The 26,195-nt window shown below is 34.0% G+C and overlaps 1 protein-coding gene and 1 long non-coding RNA gene across 4 annotated transcripts in view; one reads left to right on the forward strand and one right to left on the reverse strand.

The window, feature by feature from the left end:
- The window catches only part of LOC145269110 (uncharacterized), a 373,031-nt gene that overhangs the window by 116,151 nt on the left and 230,685 nt on the right, over positions 1-26,195 (forward strand). The gene's annotated exons all lie outside the window — the stretch shown is intronic.
- LOC145269100 (uncharacterized) lies at positions 9,096-24,815 on the reverse strand. 3 transcript variants are annotated; one of them, XM_080124688.1, is made up of 3 exons: positions 24,423-24,815; positions 13,122-13,288; positions 9,096-13,006 (listed from the first exon to the last, which is right to left on the reverse strand). In XM_080124688.1, exon 3 carries the CDS (start codon positions 12,920-12,922, stop codon positions 11,720-11,722), a length of 1,203 nt encoding a protein of 400 aa, XP_079980814.1. In that variant the 5' UTR covers positions 12,923-13,006; positions 13,122-13,288; positions 24,423-24,815; the 3' UTR covers positions 9,096-11,719. The 3 variants fall into 3 exon arrangements, with proteins under 3 accessions (XP_079980814.1, XP_079980813.1, XP_079980815.1); XM_080124687.1 differs by having other exon boundaries at positions 9,096-13,288; XM_080124689.1 differs by lacking the exons at positions 13,122-13,288; positions 24,423-24,815 and adding an exon at positions 13,404-13,424.

Genomic DNA, 26,195 nt, shown 5'->3' on the forward strand with positions numbered 1-26,195 from the left:
TGGAACACGTACATCAAATCTGTTGCCAAGGTCTTTGGAAAAATGGTAGGATCCATCTATCGATCCAGTAGATATCTACCTGCTGATGCAATTCTCTACCGATATAAGAGCCAGGTAAGTCCAAGGATGGAGTATTGCTGTCACATCTGGGCAGGAGCTGCTAGGAAGATCTTATCCTGCCTGGACAGAGTTCAAAATAGACTGTGCAGCTTAGTGGGAGATGTCCTTTTCTCTTTCCTAACACCTCTTTCTCAAACGTTGCAAACCTGTTTCTGTTTTATCGTTATTTTCATGGCAAGTTCTCGTCTGAGCCCTAATTCATGATCCCTCCTTGCCAAACTTTCACGAGAAACCCACATCTAGCTGAAAACATTATCAATGATTTCTCCTACTTACCAAACTTTCATGAGAAACACTTGTCTAGCTGAAAACACAATTCTCCCTACACTTTTTCTGTGCTTAAACCTAAACGTACATTCCATGAACAAAGCTTCTTTCTTAGAACTGCATACCTGTGGACTGTCTTCCATTTACCTGCTTTCCAGCTGACTACAATATGATCGTCTTCAAGTCCAACGTGGCCACCACAACACTTCCCACCGCTCCCTAATGTAAAAATTTTTGTGAACTATTAAACTGCAGAAGTGCCTGTTAAAAACTATATAAGTTCTCTAAGTAAATACCCCCTTCAAAAAATGTAAAAAAAAGAACGAAAAATAAAAGTATGTTTGTGTAAACCGCTCGTGTAAGCTTACTGTCAGCATTATTGGCATCCTAAATTATGAGATGAAAAAAATGCTGAAAACCGGCGCTGTTTTTTTACTCAGATTACAGAGATGCTGACAATGAATATCACAATTAAATTTGTTTTCATGATAGAAAGAAAGTACTAGATCAAGAAAGTGGGTGCTCATTTTACGTTAAATTTATATAGGAAAGTGTTCCCCTACATTTTGAAAAAAAGTAATTTCTTCATATTATGAAAACTGCTTATCTGCTTTCAGCGCCATTGAAAATCTATAAAAGTCTTCATTTTAAAGTTTTTTTTTTGTTTTTTTTTACATAGGCGTCACCACTTATCAAGGCCGATAGGCCACTCAAGGATAAGGGTTAAAGAGTGTAGAGTAGTCAAAAGGACAATATAGTAATCGATAGTAATGGAAGGTCGGTAAGTTTGTTAACTTAAGTGGAACGGCTCATCAGAAACTTGTTCACGTTGGACTTGAAGACAACCATATTGTAGACGGCTGGAAAGCAGGAAAACGGAAGTAACCAGCCACTCCTTTCCCCATTGTACTTTTTTTTGAAGTTGGAAAGAAACTTGACATCGACCATATGTATATCTATACTTCAGAATAAAGTTATCTAACAAATCAACTGGTATGGAAACCTGTGATTATAGGTCTTACAAAATATTATTGGCCGTAATATTCTTTAAGGACAATCCCATCTAAATAAAGATTGCTCGATATTCAAGATAGAGCAAATAAATCAAATTTTAGTCATTTAATGAATTAAAAAAATTATGACATGAAATGTTTGAATTTCAAATCAAAAGATTTTAATTATTCTATGTAAGACAAAGAATACATTTGAAATATTATAACTCCTTATCCTACAAGATTTCGATGTCTATCATCTCCTCAGAGGAGAAAATAGCAAATAATTATAATTATAAGCAAATAATTAACCATTACATTTCATTATAATTATTTGCTAATATTTTCTCCTCTGAAGACATAGTAAACACCGAAATCCTATAGGATAAGGAGTTATAATATTTCAAATGTATTCTTTGTCTTACATAGAATAATAAAAAATCTTTTGATTTGAAGTTTGATCATTTCACATCATAAAATTTTTAATTTATTGACTGACTAAAATTATATATATATATATATATATGTATATATATATATGAAATAAAATGGAGGTGGAAGGACCTGGATACTCAACGTTTCGCCCGATTTATGCGGGCTTCTTCAAGAGGGATGGTCATTGACTTGAAGAAGCCCGCATAAATCGGGCGAAACGTTGAGTATCCAGGTCCTTCCACCTCCATTTTATTTCATATCGTCGGATTTAATCCAGCTCAACAATCATATATATATATATATATATATATATATATTATTTTGTTGTTGAGTTTTTAGCGATAATGAAATATTCGGTATTAGCGTCTCCTCCTCAGAGATTAAGGAATTAGTTTTCCCTAAGAAATATCGCCCCTAATTTTAGGACGTAAGTAAATAAATGAATAAATGTATAATTTATTTTATTTTTTAAAACAGTACTCTGTGTACACATGTTTCACTGCTCTACAGTTTAGTGTTGCTTGACTGTGCTGTGTAGCGGGTACATATTGGAGACAACATATAATGGGGGATGATGACTTTTATATTCGGAGAGAGAGAGATGCAAATTCATTATTGAAAGAATGTGTAATACAATTCTTGTTAAAACAGATGGAGGGGAGATGCATTCACTTATGGAGGAGGCACATTACTTGGAAGGGGAGTTATACAAAGTTTGTTAAAGATGATGATAAAACACATTTACTTTTCAGTTGGTGGAATGATGACGCAAAGACAAACAGTTACAAAATATTAAATGATTTCTTTATTCACCTGTCGGCCGATTGATGATGTCAGGAATTCAAACTTCAAGCTACATGGCCTATCTTCCACGCTTCCCGTCTAAGGGAATCAGCTTCATTCTCTGACCCTCTCTCTCTTTCTGGCTGTGAGTGTGACTCTAACTTCGAACCCCATCTCAATATATTGAGAACCTTCTTAGTTTGTGACGTCAGAGGTGTGCTGTTAACCACCATGACTAAACTTCATGTGGATTTTACATATGTCTGTCCAAACACATTTTTAGCAAACAAAGAATTCCCAATTTTAATTGCTCAATATCTAACCTATTTTTAATCATTATCTATAAACTCGCATTGTCCATTCTTTAAACTGACATATTTAATATCCAGTTATTTCTAAAATTATGGACAATCGCTCTTTTTCTGACATAAATAATATTTAGTTATTTCTAAAAGAATTAACAATCGACTGCATTCCTAAGATTTCAATTATCCATTATCTTTTAACAATTGCCTACAGGGTTCGATTCTAGCCTTTTCCTAATATCATTTTCACTTATCTAGTCTCCCTTCTTACTTACATGAGAATGGGACCGCCCTTCTTATGTAACAACTGTAATAGAGCTCGAATCTCAAAACCTATAGTTTGAGGTTCGAGCCCTATTACAGTCAAGCTACAATGACGAGCTGCAGCAGCAAAACACGTGTATGTAAAGTGCCGTTTTAAAAAGTAAAATTAAATAAATGATAGGTGTGTGTGTGTGTGTGTGTGTGTGTGTGTGTGTGTGTGTGTGTGTGTGTGTGTGTGTGTGTGTGTGTGTACATATTACGGTATTCAAAAGGGATAATTTTTGGTAAATATTATATATATTTACATATACATATATTAGATTGACAAGAAGGTTCTGGCGGAATTTTTAATTTTGATTTAAAATGACGTATTTTCAAATAAGTTTTTTTTTTTTACAATACCTTTACTTTATATATCATTTTAAAGAGCATTTTTTCGCTTTATCTGATCGTTTAAATTACAACCGTTTTAAAACAATTATGTTCTTTTTTCAGAACGTTGAATACAAGATGAGAACAGCAACTTCACACAATTTTCTTATTTCAATTCAAGCTAGGCCGAAAATCTGCTGAAACAATCAATGAAGCGTTTGCCCCAGGAACCACTGCTGGAATTTTTTGTACCAACTATTGTACATATCTCTGTATACATTTATATTTTCATTCTGGTTCTTATATTTGATTTTCTGTATTTTGTATCGTTTATTGATCTTAGTTTTGTATATTTTGAGTTCGTATGAAACTCCCCTTAATTTGAATAAAAGGACAATGCTAGCTCCCTGATGATGATGTTACTAGTCCCAGCACAAATAATCAGCCTCTTTTGGATTCCAGTGGCGAGGAGATTGGACGTGAATTCATTGCCCAGCGCAGATGTGGAATTTCCCGAGCCTTTCCTTCAAAGAAGTATAACCCGGCAAAGAATACCCGGTCATAACGAAGTGAACTTCTGAAAACTTTATTTACGTGGCTCCGGTTTGCATGTATTTTGAAGGAGAGTAATTTTAAAAGACTTTAATTTGAGAAAAAAGACACGTGCTGTCTGCTATCAATCTGTGAGTATGTTTCTTAAAATTATTGTATTCGATTTATTATTAGGAAGTACTTCTATTTTAATTTTAATATTGTATTCGTTTGTTGATAAATTTTCAATATAAGAAGTAGCGGGGTGGGGGTTGTATTATATTTGGTTACTTTGGCGTTCTTTGTTTTTGTATTTAATGCCTGCAAAGGGGAAAATTTGCAACTTTTTGTAAATAAAATCTCTTAGTTTTAAAACCTTTCTATTTTATTCTTTACACCCCCCTCCTCCTTTTATTTCATTGCTTTATATTTTTTCTTTAGTTTTGCGTCGCATTTATCTGAAAGAGGATAAATTTCCGACACCACTACTGAACGCACAGCACAGTGGTGAGTTAAGAAATTTCATGGCGGCAACGAGACTCTTGAAGATGATGAATGTAGTGGTCGGCCATGGGATGTTGACAACTATTAGATATACATGAGTTATTTCCCTTGAACCGTGACTACTCATACCGCAACCTCCCACCACATAAGAGACAATAGACATCAGTTGACTATTATATTTCAGAGTTAAATAAATATTTTGCAGTGTTCACACGGGTCTGTTGTTCACCGTACTAATCCGCTACTAACCTGATATAAAATGGTGTCAGAATTAACTTTCAATGTTCATAAAAGTAAACTAAAAAAAGTTGTTTTTTTAAGTAAAAAGCCGCAGATGCTAGATATACTGTGATTACTCATACTATTCCTCATACCACAACCTCTCACTACATAGTTGACTACTATATTTAAGAGTTCAATAAATAATTTGTTGTGTTCACACGTGTCTGTTGTTCACCATACTAATCCGCTACTAACCTGATATAAAAACAACGATCAGGTAAGAACCTTTATCAAAGCCAATCCATCAATCAATTTTTAACATAAAAATGTTATAGAAGTTCTGAGCTACACATGAAAAAAACAGGATTTGTCGGTAATATGTTTTTTATTGCATTTTCACCCCAAATAAGGCACAGCGATGAAAGGGGCTACTAACAGGGATATGAGTTGCAGGGATATTATGTAGGGAGTTGAGCAGCAAGATGTCTGCTTACATTACACTTGAACTTCTGCATGTCAGTACAGTTGGGGAAGCAGGAACCTGAAAGGGAATTCCAGAGTATAGTAGTTCTGGGGAAGAAACTATTAGAGTAGAAGGTTTTTTTTAGGGATCTCTACTGTGTAGGGGAGGGAATTTGCTGCTTGTCTGGTTTGACAGTGGTATTTATGTGAAGGGAGTACAAGGGCTTGTAGTTTGCCAGAGCATCCACCATTAAAATACTTGTAAAACAGGCAGACGGATGCAACATTTCACTGATGGGACAGAGGTTGACGCTTAGATGACAGTTCAGGCTCTATCAGGTTGGCAACTCTCTTGTGAACCATGTCCAGGAGTGAGAGACTAGTAGTAGATGTATGATCCCAAATGTGAATACAATACTCCATACATGAGTGAATGGAGGCCTTGTAGTGGTACAACACATTTTCAGGAGTAAGTAACATTCTTGTTGTCCAGATGCATTTTTTGAAATTCACAAACTTCGACAATCAGGTAGAGTGTATTCCAATTCCTGCTGTAGCTTTTCTTTTTTTTTTTTTTTTTTCTTTTACAAAGGAGTCACCACTTATCAAGACCCTGAAGCCACTCGAGGATAAAGGGTTAATGAGTATACAGTTGTCAATTGGACAATATCATAGTAATCATACATAGTGGAAATTTGGTAAATTGGATACTTAAGGGGAACGGCTCATCGACAACTTGTTTACATTCGACTTGAAGATAACCATATTGTAGAAAGCAGGCGAACGAAAGAGAGTTCCATGGGCGTGCACTTCTAAAAAAGAAGCTTTGTTTATGGAATCAACGTTTAGGTTTAGGCACTAATAAATAGTTGGGAGAAATTATTGATAGTGGTCTAAGATAGACGCGCGTTTTTGTGAAAGTCTGGAGCTCAGGCAAGCACTTGCCATGAAAAAACGATAAAAATTCGTTTCTTAAAAAAAAGTGACTTTGAACCTGAAATCATAAAGTTGACTAATCATCTAAGACAGGGATGGGAAAACTATGACCTGTGGGCCGCATGCAGCCCGCCAAAGGAATTCATGCGGCTCTCCAAGTACTGAATATTAAATGCCCGAAAGGATTTTATAATCAGTAATGTGAAAATGAATTGCATTTTTCCATTGAAATCCTTTTATTTTGTCAATTTTAGTAATCAATTATATTAGAAAATATACTATGTGGACCTTACCCTGAAAAGTTTGCCCACCCCTAATTTAAGATGTATAGTATTTGCATACTGAATTTTCAAGAATGTGCAACAATTTTAAAGTCTGGAAACTTATTGAAGACATCTCATAATAAAAGCAGGATTTTTGTCATAAAAAAGCTGAACCATATACTTCACTAGGATCAGTGTTTTGTTTTTTTTTGCTTTTAATATGTTAGTGCATTTAGTTACAAGAAATCAAGGGATACCCTAAAGAGGCTAAGACTTGATTTCTATACAAGGGTTTTTTTTAAGGACATATGTTATCTCTTTTAGGGATGCTGTTTGTACGTCATCAAAGTTTGGATTCGAGAAATTGTGTCCAAGTATGTTTAAGAATTCTTTTATTACCCATAACACATACCTGGCTTTGAAGCACGTCTGCTCACTTCCGTGACCAAACTCAAACTCAATCTAATCTTCTTGACCTGTCAGTTCCATTATGTCATCATCAAACGCACACATCTCTTAACATGTGACTTCTGTCATGTACACAACTGCTTAAGTTTATTTTGTTCATTTTTAACTTAGCTAATTTCTGTAAACATCTTCAGCTAAAAACCATTTTTACATTTCATCCCAATTTATTCTATAAACAATAAATAACTCACAATCTAAACTATTTTAACAATATCACTGGATAGATAGATAACTAGGCAGATAGATAACTCGATAATAACTAATTTTTTTTAAGGATTCATATTGTCCCTTTTAAGAATGCTGTTTATACTTCATACAAGTTTGGATTCGAGAAATTGTGTCCCAGTATGTTTAAGAATTCTTTTATTACTCGTTATGCAATTAGTATGAGGTTCATTTCATTCAAGGTTCATGTTATTTTTTAATTTTCTTCTTTTGTTTTTGCTGAGACTCTAGCCGTTTTTTTTTTTACATAGGCATCACCACTTATCAAAGCGCAGAGGCCACTCGAGGATAAGGGTTAAGAGTGTACAGTAGTCAATTGAACAATATAGTAATTGTTAGTAATGGAAATTCAGTAAATTTGTTAGCTTAAGTGGAACGGCTCATCAAGAATTTGTTTACATTGGACTTGAAGACAACCATATCGTAGTCAGCTGGAAAGTAGGAAAACGGAAGACAGTTCCACAGGCGTGCAGTTCTAAGAAAGAAGCTTTGTTCATGGAATCTATGTTTAGGTTTAGGGATAGATAAAGAGGGGGAGGAATTATTGATAGTGTTTTCAACTAGACGAGTGTTTCTTGTGAAAGTTTGGTGAGGGGGACCATAGATTGAAGCTCAGTCGAGCACTTTCCATGAAAATAACGATAAAGCAAAGACAAACTCGCTACATCTCTTTGGTTGCAGGGAAGAAAAAAGGACATCAACTAGCCAAGATACATTTTAAAGATTATAGGATTTTAAGCGCAATTATATACATTTCTCTTGAACTTGGATCACTAGTTATATTTACTGGATTTTGAAATTCTGTTTCATGTATTGGTTGCTTCTTAGGAGCTAACACTTTATTTCTCTATGAGTGAAATTTATATTCGAGGGCATTTTAAAGAATAGGTGTTGCCTTTTTAGGGATGGTAGTTGTACTTAATCATTGTTTGGATTCAACGAGTTGTATCTAAGTACGTTTAAAAAGTTTTTTTATTACAAGTTAAATATTACTGCAATAGGTTTATTTCTTTCAAGGGTCATCTTGTTTTTATTTTTTACTTTTCAATTTTATCATTTTGTTTCTGCTGGAGATATAGCACCTTACCGGATGCCAGAAATACATCAGCTATCTCTGATACTTTGGCCTAAGTATATTTTAAATATAATTATATGCATTTCTCTTGCACTTAGTTCATTGATTATATTTATTAGCGTTTGAATTTTTTTTTCATGTACTGGTTGCTTCTATAATTACCGGAATGATGGAGATTTTCTTAACCCTATCAGACTGAGTTACCGATATACCCATAATTTCCAAAAATGCTATATACTGAGTTACCGCTAAACTGGTATTTTTCTGACCACGTTTTTGTGTTGTCAGGGAGCTAAAAATAGCTACCCAGTCGCTTCTTAGCCTCGATTTAGTGCAAGCCTAACGTTCTGCAAATAGCTTCCTTCGTTTTGGTGGAGTTGTTTTGTAGACTAAAGTAGCCATGAAGCGAGCTAGTGACGAACCAAGCACTTCGACAAATAAAAGAGCGAGACCAAGAAGTTTCACGGTGCAACAAGTGTTGGATAAAGTGACAAATTCTAATTCAGACGAAGGCGAATCTGATCAGGAGTATGTTTCTGAATCAAGTGAAGCTAGTGATGATGAATATATCGATGAAGGAGAAAGTAATAATTCTGATGATGCAAGTGGGCCTAGATCAAAATCGAGTGTTCAAAGCAGAGGACATGTCACTTAATCAGGTGATAGAGGAGATTCTGGTGTGGTTGATGAGGGATTGAGTCGCAATTTTGTAATTCCGGATCTGAATTTTACAATTTTGTCCAGGAGGCCAGGTACAGCGGCAAATTAAGTTCAGTAGCTCAGGTCTGTAGGGGACTAGGATATATAAATACCCCAATCCCGTTACAAAAGAATAATGAAACGAATGGAATTGAAGGAAACAAAGACTCAATTGATGGATAAGATAAACGTCGTTTATTTGTTGTTGAAAGAATGAACGTTTTAGTTATAACATGTGTTCATGTCCGCACGTATGTAACCAATGTACGTTGCACGACTGGTGTTGTAGCAAGAAAAGGAAATGTGTGTTCATCTAAAGTTCGGGTCACTATCGTTTGTTCGCGTGTGGGAAAAGAAATGAGTGTTGTAGTGGAAATTAAGAATGATAGTCCAGCGTGTAGACAAAGAAGAGGATATGAGAGTTGACATCAGTTAGTAGTCAGCTACGCGAAGGTGTTCTCAGGGACCAGTAGTAGATAGAGAGAGAAAGAGTGGGAATGTGTACATACAGTCTGTTAGCTCGTGCCCCATACATAGTAGTAAGTGGGCGTGATTATGTGTGCGCGCGCCGAAACGGCGGCGGCTAGCGCGCCGACCAGCCACCTAGGAGGCTAGTCTCGAAAAGGGTTAGAAACAGCTTGTCTCTTTGTTTTATACTCGTTTCCGGTGGTGTTTTGCGCATGTGTATATTTCCTTAGAAAGCAGAAGTGACGTCGTCCATGTGTGCGTTCGTGTGCGTGTGTGTGAGTACATATGTGTGCGTTAGCATGTGTGTATATACCATGAATGTGAGTGTATGTACGCAAACGTGAATATATGTATGTGTGTGGACGTGGGCGCATATGTTTGTGGGTGCGTATGTATATGACATAGCTTGAAATGTGAATGTGTGTTTTTGTATGAGACTTGAAAAAGGCTCGTACAGGTCTGGTAGGGTTAAGATTAAAATTTCTTTTTGTTGTGTTCGGAGAAATGGTGATGTCAGGATCGCTGGATATTCTAATAACAAATAGACAATAAGTATTTTAAACATGTTTTATTCACGGCAGAAACATTAAATTATTTACAAACGATATTGAATGTTTGGCGATGTTGCCATCTTGCTTGGTTCTTCCTCTATAACTCTAGTTTTTTTTAAGGATTAATAAAAAGTGATAACTAGGGCTGAGACAACAGCATATTCTTTTCATTCTTCTGACTCTCGGGTATATATCCAACACATTTAGACACAGTTAATCAATCGAGAACCATACCCGTCTATATAAAAACATATAAGATATTAACGGATATATACTCAAGAGTCAAAACAATGAAAAGTATATGCTGTTATCACAGCCCTAGTGATAATTAAGTTTATTTAAAGTTATTCCCCTTTTCATCGTTATTTTCATGTGATATTTCATTTTCTTCTTTTTAGCTCTGTTTAAACCAGACTCATTAAGAGCACCGATTTACCTAGAGTTGCTACTTTCTCTATCTAATCCCATATCTCTATTTCAATTTTAAAAACTGTTTTTAAGTATGTAGCTATAGGAATTTCATAGCAACAGTGGATGGTCTACGACATATTTCCATCTGTTATTTCTGGTATATATTCCCAAGACTTGCTGCTACATTGGACATTGAACGTTATACAGGGTGGAATGATAAAATTGTTGCCATAGAAAAGACATGATTCCATTTCTGTTTGATAAAAACTGGTTTTCTTTTTTTGTTGCAGACCATATACTAGTTGGCCAGTTGTGTACAAATCTCAAGAGTGATAATAGCTTTCTATCATGTCTGAAAGTGCGAGATTGGAGATGCGCCACTGTACAACTCATGCTCTCTACCGGTCCAACTTATGACAACAGGACTTTGCCAACACCCTCAAAATGTATCGCTGGATTGCCACAAATAACAGGAATGTGTCCAAGGTGATGAAAGCAAAGTTTCCAGTCACAGTTATGATCTTTGGTCTAGTTTCAAGTGAAGGCCACAGCATGTGATCTCACATCTTCGAAGTTTGCTTGAAAGTCAACACCAAAGCGTACCTGGATGTACTAAAGTGTGTGGTGCAATTAGGTGGCTGGTGGCAGACCTCTGGGTGTGGCAGCAGGACTCGGCACTGGCCCACAAATCCAGAGACCCAGGCTTGGCTTCAGAAGTGCTACAACTTATTGGCCCCAATCTCCTCACCAACCTAAACCCACTGGACTACTTTGTTTGGTTATATATTGAGAACATCACCAACAACATCAAAGCCAGCCTGATCGCCACCATCCACCTAGTTTTCACCAAACTCCTGCCGGCGTATGCGGAAAAGCCATGGTCCCAATTCCAAATCCATATCGAGGCGGTGATAGAGGCTGAAGGCGGCTACATTGAATGTCAGCTCTACTACATAATCAAGTTATCTGGATTGATTTTTTAATAAAAGTTTTAAAATAAAGTACACTTGTTTTCTTTAGAGCAACAACTTTTATCATTCCACCCTGTAGATGCAGATGGTCCCATAACACTTACTTTTACGTGACAAAACGTGTTCATTTAAAACACTCTCTCTTAAATGGTTATTTGTCCAGTTGTGAACTGTCCAATGCCATGTGTAAACACCCACATATGCACCAACTCGATGAACATTGACATGTACACACACACATACACACATCCCCTAGACAATATGAGCCACGATTGTGTAGCTAGACTTGGTGGGCACCCTGTAGAATGTGTAGCTAGACTTGGTGTAAACCGTGTAGATTGTGTAGCTAGAATTTATGGACACCCTTTATTATAAAAAATGTAATGTTAATTTCATCAAGAGACCTGTGAGTGTGTTTTTGCATGGCGATTCAAATCAGATTTATGAGAAAATGATTTTTCACACACTTCACAAGAATAAGGTTTTTCTCCAGTATGCGTTCTAATATGAATTTTTAAATTATATTTTTCTAAAAATGAAGAGCCACACACTTGGCAATCATGCCGCTTTTCGCCAGTATGGATTCGCATGTGCCTTTTAGAATCTGATTTATAAAAAAATGAGGCACCACACACTCCACAAGAATAAGGTTTTGGTCCAATGTGTTTTCGCAAATGACTTTTTAAATTATATTTTTCTAAAAATGCCGACCCACACACTTGACAAACGTATGGCTTATCGTCACTGTGAATTCGCACGTGTCTTTTTAACTTGGATGCATCCGAACACGTTAGGCCGCAAACCTCGCAAGAAATTGGGGGTTCTCCAGTGTGTGTGCGAACATGGATTTTGAAATGGGATTTTTGTAAAAATACAGAGTCACAAATATGACAAACATGCGTCTCTTCACCACTATGTATCCGTACATGTTTATTTAAATCTGATTTATAAGCAAACGATTTATCGCAGAATTCACAACTATAGGGTTTTTCACCAGTGTGTTTTCGCAAGTGAATTTTTAAATTTGATTTTTCTAAAAATGTTGAGCCGCAAACTTGACAAATGTGCGATTTTTCACCAGAGTGTATCTGCAGGTGTCTTTTTAAGTTGGATTTATTTGAACATGTCAAGCCACAGATTTCGCAAGAATTAGGTTTGTCATCAACATGTGTTTGGCTGTGAACTTTAAGATTGGATTTTTCTGAAAATGCTAAGCCGCATACTTTGCAGGAATATGGTTTTTCATCAGTGTGTATTCGCATGTGTTTGCTTAGAAAAGTTTTGTAAGAAAATGAAGCACCACACACTTCACAAGAATAAGGTTTTTGTCCAGTGTGTTTTCGCAAATGAACTTTTAAGTTTGATTTTTCTAAAAACGCTGACCCACACACTTGACAATCATATGGTTTATCGCCACTGTGGGTTCTCTTGTGTCTTTTTAACTTGAATTTATCCGAACACGTTATACCACACACGTCGCAAGAATATGGTTTTTCTCCACTGTGTGTTAACATGTGAATTTTTAACTTTGATGGACACGAAAATGACGCGTGACACACCTCACACGTATTTGGTTTTTCTATCTTGTCGCCTTCCATTATTTTTGGAAAATGAAAAATTTTTTAAGTTTATTTTTTTTTAAACTTTTAGTATGTATTCATAGAAATCCTTTTGTTTTGACCCTGTAAATAAATAAGAAAATTTAGCTCAGAAAGCATATAACTGTATGGACAACAATATCACATTTTTTAATATAAAGTTGAAGAGTTGAAATTAATGTTTGAAATTGACAAATACCATTTTGTGCATAAAAAAAATCTGTCGTTCTTTTTCTTCTCACTGATGCGAACAAAAAATAACTCCTCTTCTCTTCTCCTCTCCTCTCCACAAAATCACAATTACGTCCCGTCACTCTAGCAAAATATCTGTTCTTCTGTATTCATAGAAATCCTTTTGTTTTGACCCTGTAAATAAATAAGAAAATTTAGCTCAGAAAGCATATAACTGTATGGACAACAATATCACATTTTTTAATATAAAGTTGAAGAGTTGAAATTAATGTTTGAAATTGACAAATACCATTTTGTGCATAAAAAAAAATCCGTTCTTTTTCTGAACGTGATGCATACCAAAAATAACTCCGAGTGAGCAAAGCAATCTTCTCTTTAACTTCTTCATAAAATCACAATTACGTTCCGTCGCTCTCGCAAAAAAATCCGTCCTCATATGCAGACTTTTAACTGTGACAGTACCACAATTTGCATATCTCTCTTTTCTTTGTACTGAATGACTAGTGAGAAAGAGAAATTGCTGCTAGGTTATTGTAAATGTTTCTGATGAGTTGAAATTGATGTTTTAAATTGGTGAATACCGTTTTGAGCACAAAAAAAATCCATCGTTCTTTTTCTTCTCACTGACGCAAACAAAAAATAACTCAGTCTGAACAATCTTCTCTTCCTTTCTCCTCTTCATAAAATCACAATTACGTCCTGTCGCTCTTGCAAAAAAATCCGTTCTTATATGCAGACTTTTAATCGTGACAGTACTACAATTTGCATATCTCTCTTTTCTTTGTACTAGGCAGATTCTGAGTTCAAATGACAGTAGTTCCTGTGCACATCCTATTTTGTTACCTCAGTAGAACCATAACAATGTTATTCAGTTCTGCTACAAAAGTATTCCATAGTATTAAACTTAGTTGTTTAGTAGAAACTGACTCCAAGAGAAATTAATAGCATTTTGAATAATTATCTGATTATCTTCGTTTTTTTCCCCTATTCTGTTGTTTTCCATTATAACCTTTGGAAAATGAAATCTTTTTAAAGTTTTTTTTTTTTAGTTTTTTTTTAAATTGTAGTATGTATTCATTGGAATCCTTTTGCTTTGATCCTGTGAATGAATAAGAAAATTTAGTTAAGAAAATATTATAATAAAATATATATGAACAACATTACATTCTTTTTATATAAAATATTTGAAGCATTCCATAGTATTACATTTTTTTTTTAGTAGAAACTGATTCCAAGAGAAAACAAGTGAAGGAGGCACAGTGATATTTTTTCCTGATCCCAATACAATCACTGATTCCGATTCTGTATAAATCTCTATTTAACTATAAAATTATTTTTGCCCAATTACCATGAAAACGTTAATTTTGCATATATTTTTCTCAAACGTAAAAAAAACATTCTTGTGGGAATTGATCTGTACCTTTTAGCTTTATTGCTAAAAATAAATGTTTTATCATTACTACCAGCAATAGATTTTGTTTTAAACAAAAACCAAATAAAACAAGTGAAGTATACATGGTCTCCTGTCAGTGCACAATGAACGAGGCATAAAAAAATGACTAAATTCAACATTTGCCCCCTCCACCTCATTTAGCCCGAAAAGTTCCCAGAGTACATCAAATTCTGGTGAAAATGAACAAACGGTGCAGTTTTAGACCTTAACATATGTAATTTTGAATTCTGCACCATACAAAAGAAGAAATGACTGTCCATCATTTGCACCCCACCCCCATTTAGCCCCCAAAGTTCCCAAGGCCTTAACATATTTAAATTTGAGTTCAGCACCACGCAAAACTATTAAATAGACATAGACAGTAAATTTTGGACAAATATGGTAAAATAGTCCCAAAAATGGAGTGTTTTTATTAGCTCTAAAAGAGCCCCTGGAGCACACCCAAAAGTTATTGTGAAGTATAGACAAACAAAATTATACAAAAATCAGTTAGTTACAACTTTTCAGAAAGTTTTATAAAAATCCAAGGCATCATTTTCTTTAATAAGCACAAAAGTGTCAATTTTAGCTATTTTAACCTGAAAAGCATCCTTGGGGGGGGGGGGCAACCAGAGTTTTCCTGGAAAATCCGTTCTGTTAGTTTTTACTCATATCATGTTTAATGTTTGTGCAAAATTTCAAAAAATTCCAAGATTTGAGAAAAGTGTGGACAGAGTAACAGACAAATGGACAAGGATGAATTTCCTTTTGTCGAGAGACCAATAATAGCATTTTTTATAATTTTCTGATTTCTTCTTTGTTCTTTTCTATCTTGTCGTTTTCCAGTATTATCTTTGAAAACTGAAATATTTTTTAAGTTTATTATTTCTTTCTTTTAAAAACTTTGTTTCAATCGCATGAATAATATATATGGACAACAGTATTACATCTTTTAATATGAAGTAATTGAAGCATTCCGTTTGTTTATTATGTCACATAATGCGTAAGTTAGATTGTGTTTTAAGAAAATTTTGCATTTTAATTTTAGGCCGACAAAAAGTGTATCATTTTTTTTGTTGTTTAATTATCATTGAATCTACAACAAGAGAAAGAGAGAGTGTAGGAGAAAGAGAGGAGGAGAGAGTTGAAGAAAACGTTCAACAGATACTAACACCACCTCCACCCCTTGAGGATGAGTTAGTGAGTTGACAAGGTCATCCGGTCAACGCATCTTCTGACCTCTTTTAGTTCCGGGTGCCAAGTGACAAAAGTGAACAAAAAAAGAAGGAGAGGGGCAGGCAAAATAGAGAGACAGAGAGAGAGAGAGAGAGAGTGGCAGGCAAAATATGGAGAAGAGAAAGAGACAGACAGAGAGAGAGAGAGAGAGAGAGAAAGGGGCATTCCTTTGAACACTCTCGGCCAAGCCACCATGCTGAGCTGATGTGGAAAAATCCCATCAGACAGTGAAAGAGAAATGAAGGCGAACCTATACTGTTGAAGCAGATAATGTCGACAATATGATACGAACATGATGAAACACGGTGAACCTTACAGCTCAACATTTGAGCTGTGGATGTATATTTCCGAACCAGTCGCCCGAAACAAAGAAAAAAAGAGAAAGGAACTTTAAAATAACAAACTTTGCCGAAAAAAATTCACATAGAAAAAAAGTAAAAAACTGTAAGTCCTCTCCCTATATATATATCTCTCCATTGTGCAATGAATTAGCGATTCCTTTATTTTGCCATTTTTTCTGTTATCTAGTAATATATTTTTTGTCAGCATTTTTAGACCTTAGTTTAAGATACCCCTCCCACATCTTCATAATTTTTTTTTAATCTCATCCCCCCACCTACCATAGTCTATTTTGTAATAAAATTGATTTAAATTTGTGTTTGCTTTTTCATTGCTTTCATACGTTGTTCGTTTGTCTATTTTACATTTTCCGGGTTTCAAAAGAGTCTCCCCATTCTCTCTTGTTCGGCAAGATATATCGAACCAGGGGACATTGTCATCATTTTTTTTTATTCACAATTTAAAAAAAAATTTTTGTCTGCATTTTTAACAATTAAAAAACGATTCCAAGAGAAAATAATTTTCACATTATCTTATTTGATTATGCATTTGTTGATGTATGAAACTAAAATAAAATCGGTACTCTTGCAGAATTTGACCCGGATACTCGGGATTTTCCGTCAATTATGGTTCAGGCTCAACCAACAGTCACCGGATTTAGCTGAGCAAAGTAACAGCGGTAGAAAAAATTCCAAACAAACAAACTGGAAAAAATAGAAATACAATAAATAAAAGAGAACTAAAACCTACTGTAAATTAACTAAATATATATATATATATATATATATATATATATAAATATATTTATTTCTTAAATATATTTATATATTTAAGAAAAGTTTTATTTTGTGTTGTTTATTTACTTTTATTATTTTCTGGGTGCTTATGTACTTATGTACCGCACGTTGTAAGGTGAAAGTACAGAAGTTTTTTTCAAGAAAATTAACAAATTATTTTTGTCAACAGATGTTAAAAAATTAAACAGAAAAATACCTCCCTTCCCATCACCCAAAAATAATTTTTAAAATTATATTTTGTGGGGAAAATAGAGAAGGCTTACCGCAAAAACGTGCTCATGTCTGTTTGCCGTGCAGGCTAAGAAGGAAAAATGAAAAGATCAAAGATGCCCACAGTCTCGAACAGTCCTTGAAAAATTGCGTCTCACATATGATTCTGAAGTGCGCCTGGACACCATAAAAGTAGGTTGCTGGGGGGAGTGGGAGAGAAGTGTTTAGACTCGCATAGAATAAACATCGGCAGACTTTTTCGAACTTGTTTATATTGGACTTGAAGGCAAAAATATTGAATATCAAGAAGCAAGTCAGCAGAACCATGTTCCATAGGTGAGCAGTTCTAAGAAAGAAGCATTTTGACCTGTGTAGAGTAAACAGTGTCATGCGACTCAGACTTTTCTGATTCATATTTTTTATACAAAAAACAAGTGTTTCAAGGTGCTCAGGGAGCAGCCTTGACCTTGCAATCAAAAACTAAGATTGAGTCAAACGGAACAAATCGACGGGACTTCAGGAATTATTTTTCATTTCAAATTAAATAGTCCGCAATAAATAAAATCAATAAACATTTTACTTAAAAATAAAAGTTGTTTAAAAGTTGCTTGAATTATTTGTCATTCTAAAGGATAGGAAAAAATTTAATTTAAAATAAAAATTTGTATTATTTAATTGGAATTCATGAGATGAGTATTATTTATTGCGGACTATTATCATCTTTTTTTAGTTGTCTGTGAAGCAACTAAGAAAAGATGGAATAAATAAAATCAATAAAATAAAAATTGTTTAAAAGTTGCATAACTTTATTTTTTAATATTTTTTCTTATATTTAAAATCAGAAAGAAAGAGAGTGTCATGGACATCAAGGCAGTTTCTCGCCCTCTATAGTTCAGAGCTTGCTCCCTGTGACTTTTGGTTATTCCCTAAGCTCAAGGAAAACCTTAGAGGATGTAGTTATGAGACAATTGAGAAGATGAAAGAGACTGTGACAAGGGTCATTGACACAATCACACAAGAGGATTCCCATGGGTCCTTCTAGAAGTTGTTGGAACAGTAGAAGTGTATTGCAGCCAGAGGAGATTACTTCAAAGAGAACAAGTTTCATGTCTGTTCTATCAATAAAAGTGCTCATACAAAAAAGTTTGGAAACTTATTGAACGCACCTCAAGTCCATCACCTTATAGATGCTAAACTTCTGATCGACCAACAATATGGATTTAGACAAGCCCGTTCCACAGCAGACATCCTAACTGTAATCTCTGAACGTATATACCATTCACTGGACAAAGCGGTGGAGGGCAGAGCGGTAGGCTTTATCTAAGGCTTTTGACAGAGTAAGGCATGAGGGTTTCCTCAGGAAAATTAGATCAGTCGGTTTGCCTCAAACTCCACATTGGACCCTTCCAACCACCCCCTACCTGAATTTCCTATGCAGACAGACGCCACACTAGACGATCTAAAAATCACCCCTGCTCAGGTGCATGCTATCATAAAAAACCTTGACACTTCAAAAGCATGTGGACCCGATCTCATCCCAGCTGTGCTATTAAAAAAGTGCTCAGCCGAAGTAGCTCCAGTTCTCTCCAAACTCTACAACAAATGCCTTAATGAATCTTGCTTTCCGGGCTGTTGGAAAACTGCTTCTGTCATACCAGTATTCAAGAATTCTGGCGAAAGAACTGACCCATTAAATTATCGCCCCATTAGCCTCCTCCCACTTTTCGCCAACATAGTTGAGACCTTAATTAACAATGCTCTAGTTCATCACCTTACAGATGCTAAACTTCTGACTGACCAACAATATGGATTTAGACAAGCCCATTCCACAGCAGACATCCTAACTATAATATCTGAACATATATACCATTCACTGGACAAAGCGGGGGAGGGCAGAGCGGTAGCTCTAGATATCTCTAAGGCTTTTGACAGGGTATGGTATGAGGGTCTCCTCAGGAAAATTAGATCATACGGTATCACTGGTAGAATACTTAACATAATTAAATCCTTCTTAGATAAGAGAAAAATCCAGATTGTCCTCAACGGTCATACATCTAAACAATACGATATAAATGCAGGAGTGCCTCAAGGGTCTATCCTTAGACCTCTACTGTTCCTGATATTCATAAATGACCTCCCTGACAAAATTGCTTCTGAGATGGGTATATATGTTGATGACACCACACTCTATAACAAGCACGACAGGAAAACACATGAACACATATTTAAAGAAACGGCAGAAACACTAGAGGATGACCTCAAATCTGAAGTGGAATGGGGACAAAAATGGGTGGTCACGTTCAATGCCACCAAGATTAAACAAGTTTCATTCAATAATTACAAGAAATCTTCTCTACCACAAATAGCAATGGCCAACGACTCTTTATCTGAGAGTACATCTTTCAGACTCCTTGGCCTAGCATTCACAGGAAACATGAGTTGGAACAATTACATTGAAAGCATTGCTAGGGCCGCTGCAAGGAAGGTGGGCTCTGTCTACTGTGCTAGAAAACTGCTAACACCCAAAAGTATCCTGTACCTCTATAAGGCCACCATTCGCCCATGTAGGGAGTATTGCTGTCATATTTGGGCTGGTGCATCTGTTACTAGTCTCTCGCTCCTTGACAAGGTTCAAAAGAGAGTCACAAATCTGATAGGCTCTGAACTGGCATCTAAGCTTCAGTCTCTGTCCCATTGACGAAATTTTGCATCCCTCTGCCTGTTCTACAAGTATTTTAATGGTGAATGTTCTGACGAACTGCAAGCACTTGTGCCACCATGATGTGAACACCCTCAACAAATCCGACAGGCTACTAAATCCTACCCCCACATTGTAGAGATCCCTAGATGTAAAAGATATTTCTACTCCAGTAGTTTCTTCCCCAGAACCGCTAGACTTTGGAATTCCATTCCTGGTCCCCTCTTCCCCAACTGTACTGATGTGCAGAAGTTCAAGTGTAATGTGAACCGACATCTTGCTGGCCAAATCCCTACATAGAAAACTACTTGTCTCTGCAAAATTTAAATGAGATTTTCATATTCAGCATAGTCAAAAATTGACAAATATGTAGTTTAGCAGTGTAAATTATTTGACAGACAAAAAATTATAAAAACTATTTTTATATAAAACACATTTTTAGACCCTAAGGCTGAAATAAAAACCCGAAAAAATTTCATATTTATTATTTTTTCAACATTTTTTTATTAGATTAAATATACGACAATCGAGGCTGCCATATTGTTTTTAAAATTCGGCCTTTCTAAGGTTTGACAGATTGGCCTTTTTAATGCCGAATTTGTCCTTTTTTATGCTCTTTCATTACAAAAATGGCGGCCAAAAAAATCCATTTTTCATGACTTATATTTTTTTCATATCATCTGCAAACCACATTTACCGATATTACTGAAATTTAATTCAAGTGAAAAGTAATTTTTATGGAAAATTGAGTAAAATCGCATTTTTCTTAGACGTTATAAAATAGGTAGTGGGGGGGCTACAGGGGAGATAACCCCGGAAAGAATATTTTAGATTACTTGTGTCATGGCGGCAATATTTGTTTTCTACAACGATTTTCGACTATACAGAATAAAAATTTTTAATTTTGCATAGTTTTCGAGATACAAATCCAACGTACAAGCTATTGTAAATCCCAACGGCCATTTTTTTTTTTTCACAACCGAGAAATTAGTAATGTGCACGCGTATAAAACAAAACAATTACGCCTTTTTTTCATTTCCTTGAGTAATTTCATGTTAAGAACGACTTTCTGAATAAACGCCGCCAACCTCTCTGTGCTAAGAACGGCTTTTGAATGTGAATAGTGAGTTGGAATTAATGTAAAAATTTACCTTGATTTGTTTATCGCGTGCGCGTACAAACATCGCGGGCACTGAATTGAATTACAGTGCATAATACCGGTCTTTATATCTTGAAAACTACTTGTCTCTGCAAAATTTAAATGTGATTTTCATATTCAGTATAGTCGAAAAGCTGTAAAGATCGTCATTTTAAAGAAAATTGTGGAGGTGGAACTAATGTAAAAATTTACCTATCTTTTTTTTTTCTTTTTTTTTTTTTGTAGATTAAAAAAAATACAAAAAAAAAAAAAAAAAACACGGGGCCACTTCATGTTGACTGAGACAATTTTTGGGTTTGTATTACTGTACACAGATTCGAAAAAGTTGTCAAAAAACAAATATATAACAAATAAATGTTATCAAAGGTAGAAAAGTAACTTATCTTGCCTAACTGGTAGACTTTTCTATTTTATTTTTTTTTTAAATGTAACGTGTCTATTCAGCTCGAAAAACATACAGTGTTAAACACTGTCAATGTTTACCGATGAATTGGAAAATTAAAAATGGCGCCCGACTCTCTTTGACACGGTAAGTTTGGGAAAAGGAGTTAAAAGTAAAAAAATAGGCAAAATACTGTTAAAAAGTCGCTCAATATATATTACCGTGCCATAGGCTGACGTATAATCGGTGGGTTTTTAACAGTATTTTGTATATGTTTTATTTTTAACTCTTTTTCCCAAACTTACTGTGTCAAAGAAAGAGTCGGGCGGGCGCCATTTTTCATTTTCCAATACATCGGCAAACACTATGTTTTTCGAGCTGAATAAACATGTTACATTAAATAAAAACACTAGAAAATTATCCAGTTAGGTAGAAAAGTAACTTATCTTGCATTTGATAACATTTAGTTGTTATATATTTGTTTTTTGACAACTTTTTCGAATCTATGTGTACAGGAATACAAACCCCAATTTTTATTTTTGTTCCTATCGAGATTTCCCTTTTTTGGGGAGCTGAATTTTCCCCACATTAAAAACCCGATGTGGTGTCTAAGGCAAGTAAATAGAAACAAAACATCTTACTTTAACCTACGAAACAAAACTCGGCGGCTCTCCCTGCCGTAAAATTAATTCCTTTTCACGTTTATTTATTTTATTTTATTTATTTCATTTATTTTGCGGATTATCGTCGTTAACAGACTTAACTTTTATATTAGCAGGGATTTTTTAAAAAGTTTATCTAATGATTTTCAGTGTGGGGGATCACTTTCCAATTATAACGTTCTATTAAATTGATACCCCACTTCGATCAATCTCAAGCTATTTTTGTGGTGTAAAAAGAAAAATCTGGCGCTTCTACACTATAGAAACGAAATTTCGGAAATCGTAAAACTGAATTTCACAAGAAAACAATGGTATCTACGTATTTCTCGTATTTTTAAAATGATTATATCCAAAAATTACGAAAATCGATAAGGTAGAAAGTTATTTATTAAAAATAAAAAGAATTTGGGTACTGGTCGCGATTTGAGTTCCCTGCCGAACACCATAAAAAAACACTGACTTCTCCCTACGCATGAGCAAAAGACATGTTTTAGTTGCCATAGTAACTAAAAGATCATGAATTTTTACTGTTTATGAATATTGAAATAAAAGAAATTACTACACATTTATTAATAATATCTCACTTTTATCGACTTTTTTTTTTACTGTTTATATGTCATTTTTATCGACTTTTTTCCTTTTTTAAATAGCATTTTCTTTTTAAATGACAACGTTTTTACTGTTTATGAATATTAAAAGAAAAATAATTACTAAACATTTATTAATAAAAAAAATGGGTGCTAGTGCACATGATCCGCGCTATAGTTTAAATCGTATTTCTAAGTTTAATGTTTAATGTTTTTTTTATTCAATTGTAAGGTTAAAGTAGAGAATAGGTACAAAACACCCTCCCCATGTTAAGAATGGCTTTTTAAATAATAGGCCTAACGTTATTTCAGCACGGATCAATAAGTACACTAGTACCCCAAAATGGTGTTTTGCACTAGCACCCATTTTTTTATTAATAAATGTTTAGTAATTATTTTTCTTTTAATATTCATAAACAGTAAAAACGTCGCCATTTAAAAAGAAAATGCTATTTAAAAAAGGAAAAAAGTCGATAAAAGTGACACATAAACAGTAAAAAAAGTCGATAAAAGTGATTAAAAACAAAGGCGATAAAAGTGAGATATTATTAATGTGTAGTAATTTCTAAAACATGTCCTTTGCTCATGCGTAGGGAGAAGTCAGTGTTTTTTTATGATGTTCGGCAGGGAACTCAAATCGCGACCAGTACCAGAATTTGATAAAAAGGATCGTAAGACACAGGGGAGTTCAAACGAGGTGTAATTTTCCGTTTCGATTTAAACAAGATGGTGGTAATTTTTCACCAGCTAACACGATTAAAGTTGTTTTTTTCTTGTTTTTTTTTTTTAAATAATTCAGTAATATTCAGGTAATTTCGACTGCATGATTTGGAAGCTAATATTAACAAACTTGACAAAAAAAAAAAAAAATCAATTGAAACCATTTTTTTTTTTATGTGAACACTCCATTCATCGACTACAAAATTTTGTCCCAATAGTGTAGAAGCCCCGAAAAATTTAATAGAACGTTTATAATTAGTTAAGTCATTAAATAAACTTTTAAAAGTTTTAAATACACCTTCCAATACATCGGTAAATACTGTATGTTTTTCGAGTTATATATGTGTACAGTAATACAAACCCCGAAAAAGTTGTCAAAAAACGAATATATAACAAATAAATGTTATCAAAGGCAAGATAAGTTACTTTTCTACCAAACTGGATATATTTTTCGTGTTTTTATTCAATGTAACATGTTTATTCAGCTCGAAAAACAAAGTGTTTACCGATGTATTGGAACATTCAAGATGGCGTCTTATTCTCTCTTTAACACGGTAAGTGTGGGAAAAGATGTTATAAATAAAAAACCGGATAAAATACTGTTAAAAACTCGCTCAATATATGTTACCATGACATAGGTTGACATATATTCGGCGGGTTTTTAATAGTATTTTGTCTAGTTTTTTATTTATAACACCTTTTTCCATACTTACGGTGTTAAAGATGGTGTGAGACGGCAGACGCCATCTTGAATTTTCGAATACATCGGTAAACACTGTACGTTTTTCGAGCTAAATAAATATGTTACATTGAATAAAAACACAAAAAATATATCCAGTTTGATAGAAAAGTAACTTATCTTGCCTTTGATAACATTTATTTGTTATATATTTGTTTTTTGACAACTTTTTCGAATCCATGTGTACAGTAATACAAACCCAAAGAGGGTTTACGCCCGCCAAAAACTCTTACTATTATTATTAAAATCATCATTTATCAAGTTTTTTGTTTTTCAAATAAAAAAAAAAACATACAAATAAAAACAATATCACGAACTGATACGTATTTTTTTCATACAATATTTACCTCGTTGTAAAGACTGTTCTCCTGGTTCGATTTGAATCGTTGTCTCAATTTATCGCAAACGTTTTTTTTTTAACCTCACTCATATTAAAAAAAAAAATGATAATTTTTAGATAAAACATTTTTCTTTTTTAGAATTAAAGCCAATATTTTACAGGATAAAAAAAAAAATTGGTGCTAATGCACTTACTGATCCGCGCTATTTTTTAAATCGTATTTTCAAGTTTAATTAAAGTTTGTTGGAAAAAAAAGTCATATAACTGAGAATAGCCTGAAGTGAGGTTGCGAAAAAAAAAATGCGACCTTCTTCTCAGGTCTTGTAACCACAGTAACATAAAAATAAAGGAATAAGTAACTCTTCACAAAGGAGGAACGTAACTACAAGGCTATTGTTTTTCTTTTTTTTTTCCTTTTTTTTTTCTATTGTTGGAAGACCATCCCAACAAAAGAAAAAAGAAAAGAAAAAAAGAAAAGAAAAAGAAAGAAAAGAAAAAAAAGAAAAAAAAGAAAAGAAAGAAAAGAAAGAAAAGAAAAAAGAAAAGAAAAAAGAAAAGAAAAGAAAGAAAAGAAAAAAGTGCATTTATATATAAGAAAGAAAAGAAAGAAAAGAAAAAAGAAGAAAAGAAAAGAAAAAAGGAAAAGAAAAGAAAGAAAAGAAAAAAAGAAAAGAAAAGAAAAAAAGAAAAGAAAAAAAGTGCATTTATATATATATACATTTTTTTTCTCTATATATTTTTTTCTCTCTATTTTCTTTCTCTATTTCTTTTTTTTTCTCTTCTTAATCACTCTCTCTGCATTATAATCTTTTGACTTTATTTAAATTGCCCCCTCCCTCTTTACATCTTATAATTAAAGTTCTGTGTTTTAAGTTTTTTAACTCCAAATTTTAAAGAGTTCCTACCTAAAATAAAAATCCATTATTCATTGAACTTTTGAATAGTCAAGTCGCTGCCTGATGATATCTGTTGTTTGATTGAAACAAGTGGCTATTTGTAGCAGCAGGATGTGACCATGTTTATATAACAATAAACAAGTATTATCAGCTCTTTTTATTGAGCACTATCTAACAACCTCGTTGAATTCATTAGTCCATTACTTTTGAATAAAAAAACCCGAGTATATATATATATATATATATATATATATATATATATATATATATATAGAGAGAGAGAGAGAGAGAGAGAGAGAGAGAGAGAGAGAAAATAAAAAGGAACAAACCGTATTATGTGTTCATCAACGTTTCGTCTTTATTTCGAGACTTCCTCTGGATGAATGAGATTAAGAAACAAAAAATACCAGTACAAAATATTTGAAAATGTTTCACGTGCACAGTGTGACGCAGTTCTATTTCAGAGAAACGGAAAAAAGACGTTGGAAATTCAAAAAGGAGGGGGAGGGCTGGCGCTGTTTAAGAGAAGAAATTTTAGTAACGTCATATAGTCGTTAATGTAATTTTAAAACCATGAACGCAAGTTAATATTCTTATTGGGAAAAAGATATATCTGTTGAAATTCAAATATAAGTTTGTAACAGAAATAAAATGAGTATTTTTTATGTAATTTATTGATTGAGATAATGTGTTAATTATTACAGGGGATGTTTGAATGGTGTGAGAAAGTTAACCTGTGTCTACAGTTAAATAATGTTCTTTTAATAAAAGTTTACACCTTTGACTTTAAACAAGCAAAAGTAGTTAAATTTATTTCAAATAAACCACGCCGGAGACTTCTTGAATCTGCGCTTATCGCAATTTCAAGCACTATTAAACAACAT

The sequence above is a fragment of the Euprymna scolopes genome, chromosome 45 (genome assembly GCF_053919585.1).
Source record: "Euprymna scolopes isolate OS-2025 chromosome 45, ASM5391958v1, whole genome shotgun sequence".
Classification (NCBI taxonomy): domain Eukaryota; kingdom Metazoa; phylum Mollusca; class Cephalopoda; order Sepiida; family Sepiolidae; genus Euprymna; species Euprymna scolopes.

What these genes read in the sequence shown, in the direction of transcription:
- LOC145269100 (XM_080124688.1), bottom strand. Translation starts at nt 12,922, where the DNA reads ATGGAAGGCGACAAGATAGAAAAACCAAATACGTGTGAGGTGTGTCAC.